This window comes from Boleophthalmus pectinirostris, unplaced genomic scaffold (genome assembly GCF_026225935.1).
Source record: "Boleophthalmus pectinirostris isolate CB_2022bp ecotype Guang Dong unplaced genomic scaffold, ASM2622593v1 HiC_scaffold_2, whole genome shotgun sequence".
Classification (NCBI taxonomy): Eukaryota; Metazoa; Chordata; class Actinopteri; order Gobiiformes; family Gobiidae; genus Boleophthalmus; species Boleophthalmus pectinirostris.
In genome coordinates this window covers 14900017-14907526 of record NW_026571152.1, presented here as the reverse complement: position 1 = coordinate 14907526, position 7510 = coordinate 14900017, and the positions used below count along the sequence as shown (strand labels likewise).

The 7510-nt window shown below is 40.9% G+C and overlaps 1 protein-coding gene across 1 annotated transcript in view; it reads left to right on the top strand.

Annotated features, from left to right (window-relative positions):
• The first annotated feature begins 185 nt into the window (after positions 1 to 185).
• iqsec3b (IQ motif and Sec7 domain ArfGEF 3b) overlaps positions 186 to 7510 on the top strand; it is a 66488-nt gene continuing 59163 nt past the window's right edge. The window contains exons 1-2 of the mRNA XM_020934754.2: positions 186 to 244; positions 760 to 1268. Coding sequence (XP_020790413.2) covers positions 763 to 1268 — 506 coding nt within the window. The 5' untranslated portion in view covers positions 186 to 244; positions 760 to 762. The remainder of the gene's footprint in view (positions 245 to 759; positions 1269 to 7510) is intronic.

The following is a 7510-nucleotide window of genomic DNA, read 5'->3' as shown; positions in this document are numbered from 1 at the left end:
GTAATATCGTATAAAACGGTATTGTACACTTGTGTAACGTCACATATTTTGATTCACACATGGTTATTACCAGTTTTGGCTCGATATAAGCACATAAACTAATTATGTTTGACGCTTTAGTTTTTAGTTGTTTTTTGTTTGTTTGTTTTTTTCACAAACCATAGACCATGAATGCACCCCAGTGGCGCCACTGACCTGTGGATGTCATTTGCAAACTCTTTGTTGTTTTTTTTGTTAGTGTTGTGTAAGTATGTAACAAATATACATTATTTTTATTTATAATTTCTGCTTTATATTTGTGTTCTGTTTTTAGTACTTAGTACGCGTTATACCTTATGGAACTTTGTGCATGTAGCTGCCTAGCTTGTTTTAGGCTAACCAGGTTTTTGCGTGCACTTTTAATCATTTTTTTCCCGCCGACCATGGGAAGACAGTTCGACTACAAAGTCGTCAGTAGAGCGCGCTGTTGCTTTGAACATGCCTCTGCTCTTGGCTCGCCACCTCCTCCATCCCTGTACCTCCCTCCTCCTCCCGGGCACATCTGGATCGGGCTTCGCTCCTCAGCACCGTTCAGCGCAGTGAGAGAGAGAGAGGCTGGGCGGGAAGGAACGGAGGGCATCGGCTCCTTCATCATCCACAACCGACTGAGCAGCACCGCGGAGAAGCACCGGAGGACACCCCACCTCACCCCGCATTTCCTCTGCGCGCCCGAACCAAGCTGTCGGTCCACCTTTACCCCCTCTCCCCTCTCTGTTCTAGGCTATGATGAGCTCCAGTCTGTTGGAAAACCCGGTGCAGGCGATTCTGTACCTGCGGGAGCTTACGACCATCGTGCAGAACCAGCAGAGCCTTATCCAAACCCAGCGCGCTCGGATTGAGGAGTTAGACCGGCGAGTGGACGAGCTGATCGGCGAGAACAGGCACCTCCGGGACGTGAGAGTCCAGCAACAGCTCCCTTACTACCACCACCATCTGCATCACCATCACCCAGACTCGAGCTGTCATCACCACCAAGAGAACCAGGATAAGGCGAGTCCAGCGGCGGAAAATGCAGCCTCTCCAGCCTTGGATGCGGCTCCTGCTGTCCAAGCACCCCCTCAACAACCTCTGGACCCCGGAGACATGCAGCTTGTTCCCGCAGACCCCTCCACTGTATCCCCCGTGGAGAGTGACCCAGAAAATGGAAGCAACTGTCCGAGCTGTCGTTCCTTGGTGCCCATGACCCCTACCACCCTGTGTCGTTCTTTGGCTTTGGCGAGGAAATCTGAGTAAGTAGGCTGTGCTTTTTTACACATTTCACGTAGGGGTCTAAATAGAATATCCATCTGATACTTAATTCATGTTTAGCAATTTCCTAAAAAAAAAAACAGAAGAAAGAAAAAATATAATTAAATAAAAAAATAAGTCGTTTGTGAAGTTCAAATTTTCAGTGGTCTGTGCCAAAAAACTGTGGATTATTTCTGATCATAATCACTTGGTCATTACATAACAAACAGCTGTAGGCCCACCGTATGTACGTGTGTGTGCGCGCGTGCATAGTAATGACTTTACGCATGGAGGTTACGGCGTTAGCGGGACACAGATGCAACACTTAGTAGCTGTCCATGGTGCTGCTTGTCATACAGCAGAGACCTGAGTGCTCTGCCGGGACCCGTGAAGGCTCTGATGTTGCAGCTTTACATTTCTCACAAACAGGGACGTTTCTGCCTCGTGAGGGCCCTATGGAAGATAAGAGGCGGTTTGGGGAGCCTTCAGTTTGACCACAATGGGGAAATCTTGACTCCACATACCCCAGCCATGCTTATCCCTTCTATTAAAATTCAGTGCAATTTGAGTCATCACTCATACTAATAAAATAATGGACACAAATAATAAATATAGAAACATAAAAGTCCATGCTTAATTTCTAAGATAATCAGCAGAGATCAACTGATATGTTTTTTTCAGGGCTAATACTGATTGTTAAGAATTCAAAGAAACAGATTGTTGGGCCAATATGTAGGACCAGTTTTGGTGATTTTCCCTAAACTGTCTGTTTGAATTTAGTGCAAATTCACCCCCAACCTTGTTTTACAACAAACTGGATAGAGCTGTGTAGTCATATTTTTGCAGTACCCTCATTGGACTTAAGTGATCAATAAAGCTTTATGCACGTATTGGTCATGCATATTTTGGCAGCTGGGTGCCAAAATATTAAACTCACCCCGAAGCATTCATATTTGAGAGAAGACTTACACAAGGATCACATGCATTTCAGAACATGTTTGTAGAGGTCTACATCTAACTATGAGATCAGCAGGTAATATACCTCATATTCATTCAGAGTACATTTTAGTTTTACCAAAACCCAAGATTTGTGATTTATTATTTATTTATTGTTATTTTGGCTCAGTTTGCAGCCCTACTATGTATAAAACCTAGCCTGATTCATCAGCCGGTTTCACTTCATGGAAGTGCGAGAAGAACATGCGTATTAAAGGTGCGATAAAAAATGCGAAGTTTGTATTTGACAAAGGAAGGATAGTGTAGGCAGGTATGCAGTCTGCTATCGCAACTCAGGTTGGTTTACCACTTCGCTGATTGGCCGGTGCACAGTCTTCAACTTCCAAGGTTCTTGCAAACCATCTAGTGTATTCCAATTCCTGAACTAGTCGCTGGAGAGAAATGAAATTGAGTGGAGGCACTAGGTGGCGGCAAACTAGCTATTTAAAATCTGCTCCTCATGTAGTTTGCGATTTGCTTTTATTTAGAAACATCCCTGGTCACAAAGGCACTCAGACATTAATACGCACCTGAGCACCAACCTTCCTTGGCACCAGAGCTTCATAGTACATCACTTAATGACACAGCAGCATGCCTTGTGTCTCTGGATGTCTGTGCGTGGACATGTATATATGTGCATGTGCGTGTGTGCGTGTGTGTGACATTATAGGGACTGAAATCTTTGTATAGTCACAGGATGAACTTTGCGTGTTTTAATTGACAAAATAATACTTTGGAAAACCTGCATTCTTCAGTTTGAGAGAAGAACACAGCATATTGAATGTAACAAAACACTACTACAGGTATGTTTTTCATGCGGACATACATTACAACATAAATCAGAAAATACTGTAATATGGGTCCTTTTTGATTTGTCAAGCAGTATTTTTGGTTAAGTTTACGATCAGAAATGTATCTTAGTCAGTGTAATGTGTCCACAAAACCTAAGATTAGTGTGTGTGTTTGTCCCAGCTGTGTCAGTTGTGATTGGTCTCTCCGGGACTCCACCCCCACAGAGCAGGACAAGACAACACTCAAAGAAAAGGCAAAAGGAGGCAGAGTAAATAAAAAAAAAAAAAAAACCAATAAAATCACAGATAGCAGCACCCTTCGTTCTCTAAGATGTAGTGATGAATCAGCTAAGGCAGAAGGAAGAATTGTTTGAAAATACTATTTGAATGGACCAAATCTCCTTGTGTCTTCATATGGTCTTATGGTAGTTTAGATGTCAACAAACATGTTTGTATGGGATTCTTGTATTAGTTTCGCAGTTCACATTTCCACCTTTTATCTAATGTGAATGTCTCTGGACGCAGTTCAAATGTGTACTGAGAATACAACCTTGATTAAAACATAAGCACTTTGTAATGTTGTCAAAAGTATTGAAAGTCAGATACTAATCAATACTAAAACTAGTGTCAAAACTAGATCATTTAAGCAAGTATTGATACTGAAAAAAAAAAAAAATCATCACAAAAAATTACCTTTCATCTTGATTTTTATCAGAAGACCACATGGTATAATACGTAAATACTATTATTTGTGTTGGAAAATCTACAATATTGACTACAAAAGAGCTTTTAAAATAGTAATTTGGTTATCAAAATCAGTACTGAGTATCAAGTCTGTTCTTTACTGTTAAAACTGAGTTTGAAATTTTAGCATCGTGTCACTAAGTCTTTGTAAATATTTTGGTAAAGGGCTTGTCACCTGCATGTCTTGATGTAATTACTTTGCCTGGAATTGTTCCACACTAAAGCATTAAACTTATCTATCTTACATTTAGACAATATCAACAGTTTGTATTGTTGAGAAAATTGTCATATGAAAAAACATACTTTCATACACTGCATGGGGTTACTTTTCTTGCAACATGACCTAATGATGGCACCTTCTTGTCTCCATGGAGATAAATAAATTCAAGTTAAAAAAATGTGGAGCATTTCAGGCAAAGCAATAACAGCTCCATGGAGGCGAGTAGGTGGCAGACTCTTCACCAGAAAAGTTACATAGTACACCTTTAAGGCAATCATAATATTTATCTGAAACATAAATCTTCCTTTACGCATCAAAGCCTGTGGCAACTACTCCATGTTTGTTGTGTCATAATCACTTTTGCACCATTTGGTTTCAATGTCAGACAGGGTACAACTTTGGCAGAGCGGCTGTATGCAGTGGCCTTGGTATGAGAGGAGTATATCTGTGTAGAGGTTGACAAATATGAGCTTTAAAATGGCCCATAAACTTCACTTAATATGATATAATTGAATTCTGTGTCACTGACTTGATCTGATCTTGGGTCTGACTTCTGCCGCTTATACACCCACTTCCTTTTCCATCTGATTGCTTCATTAGTTACACAATGTTGGAGTTGCTATATTGCTTCAAGTACTGTATTATTAACATTAAATCGTAGTACTTTTATATTACCATGTGGCCTTACATCTGTGTATTCCCTTAGATGTCCAGGTAGGTTCCATAGTGGTCCATGGGCGTATACTATGTTCATGTGCTTTTATACGTGTTCTGATACAGCTCAAGATCATTCTAAAACTATTCAGAAAAGGTTAATTCTGTCGCGTGAATGTGCCTTTTTCCTTTTCGGCCATTTTTCTCCTTACATTTTAGTATAGTTTTGTATCTGATTTTTTTTATACTTTTCACAGTCCTACTACAGTCCTCATTTAAGTACTGTGTAATAGTGCATTATAACTTACTTAAGTCTGATTTTCTATTGATCACAGTTAGCTGTCTCGTCATGTTTGATTCTTGTGACAGTTTAAATGTAGATTCAAGTCTAATTTGGATATTTAAAACAGCTGTATGTGAACTGCTGTGATGATATCAGAGTGATTTAGAGGTGTTTTGGAAATAAATGTTTAAATGGTTTATTGTTGATTTTGGTTGGATATATATTGTTTAGTTTTTTTGTTTTTCTCATGAAAATACAATGTGAGAGAGGGGAATCACCAGCAGATTGTAAACCAAAATATATTGTCTGTTTTATAATAGCACTTCTTTTCTGTATAGTGTGTACTGGCTTGATGAGCAGTACAATAGCCAAGTCCAGCTCGTGTGTGCCCTTGAATACAGCCTCACGCTCCAGCTCCTTATCGATCCATCATCCTTCTTTTTGGATGACACCTTGGTCTATAGCGCGGTCCTGGCAGGTGGAGGGGAGGTGTCAGTGCTCCTGTCAGCACCTGTCTGCTCCTGTCGCACCTGTCTCTTCCTGTCTGCTCCTGCCTTCTCCTGTGTGCACATATAGACTCTTCTGTGCCTTATTTCCATCTTAGAGCTCCCATTTCTCTGACTGTTCCCCTGTTCTTCGGATGTACGGTGTGTGCTTTTGTGCTCTGCCATCGCACGTGGATGTGCCTATGGGGCCGGAGAAAGCGTCCCGGCTCTCCCCACCCCCTCTTCCCAGCTGAGCCCGCCATATATGCCCCACTTAGCCCATGGAGCGAGGCGTAATCAGGCTTTCTCTAGAGAGAGGAGAGGCAGGCACACTCGGAGCGGAGCAGGGCCAGCTTACATGGAGCCTCGGATGTGTCCAGACAAAGCCACTGCAGGAACACAGAGCCACACTGCTTATGTCATGTGTTTGTATCTACCATTTAACTGTAACCAGGTGAGGATTAAATCAGACAAATGAGTGCTCAGAGACATGATAATATTTGCACCTCCAAAACTTGCCTGGAGTAACTGTTCCTATTCCTTACTGCAAGTTATTGAATGAAATCTTATCTCATCTGGGCGACAAAACATGGCACAGGCTTATTTACAATCTGTGTATATATGAGACTGTTACAGCAGATTGGCAGTCATGGATTTGTCAGGCAGTCCCAGGGCAGTTGTGACAGGGGCAACTTACCATCAACAATGAGTGGGGAGGGAATGGATAATGTCCTACTGTAATACTTTGAGAAGCTTGTCAAATGCAACATTAATCCAATTATTTAATGTAATTATACTCAAATATATACTCAATTCATCTTCTGTACACCCATATGCATAGTTTTAACTGCCTGCATAAACCATTTACTCCTGGCTCATACACCTTCCCAGCACAAATTTTAGTCATGTTAATGTTTGCATTTCCTTCACAATTACAAAGCCACACTGCTCTGTCTTCTAATTAGTAGTGTGGTTAGGACAGCAAGATATATCGCTATCAAATCAAAATTTGAAATGACTGCAATTAGTAAACACAAAAAATGCAATTGTTTAACATAATTTTCTCTTCAAACTACAATTTATCAACAATTTATCCTCTCTTATTATGTAAAAAAGCAAATCCTGTAGTTAGAATTCTACAAACATGTTCTGAAATACATGATTCTTTCTTCTTCTTCTCTTAAAGCTGCTGCAGCGTGTCTTTTAAGTGGAACTAAACTCTTAACTGTGTATATGTTATTTTAATAGCATTATCTACTGTTCCTAGTCATGTTGTGGCTACTTTAGTACAAAATAAAAATTTCTGCTGCCTTCAGTGGCCTCTGCAATTTCCAGTAGTTGGTGATATTACGAAAGACTGCCCCGATTAAAGCAGATGTTTCTGATTTCTGAGTTTCTACCTGGCTTTAGCTGACATACCTCTAGACCCCTCCCCGTCCCTCACTCTTCTCTTCAGTCCTTCAGGCACTGCCCACATTATCAACTCTGTTTGAAATGTGGTTGTGGGCAGAGTTTAGGTGTTCAGTCCCACTTTAACACTTTGAACAGAATCTTGCTGTCAAAACATGAACTGTTCATTTTCTATGTTGCAAATGTTTCATGCTCTACTGTTCTAAGAGAGGAGGAAAATGAGGTCTGATTTTTCTCATGTAGAATTCATTTTTAAAACTGCAGATCCAAAGTGTGTATCAATGCAGAGTATTGGCAGTGTCTGGAGAAGACATGTGTCATAAACCATTGGCTTGAGTCCAGTGTTTTATGCTCCTATATCTCCTTTACTCTGCTCTGTTCCACTTACCGCAGGAGGTTGGATCGATACATATAGATCCAGGACAAATGACCCAATGGCAGGTCAGACCAAGGCTTGGGTCCAGTGTAACGAGTGGACAATAATCCACTGTAACACAAGAGCGGTTTAGCCCATAAAAATTAAACCACACCATTACAGACCTGGTCTCCTGCACTATGTCCACCTGAGAGGCTGTCACATAACATCAGTGTTTGTCTTTTCATTTCATGGTTATCTCCCACTTGTTTATGCTGATGGACAAGAGATAAGTAAGCACTGTTT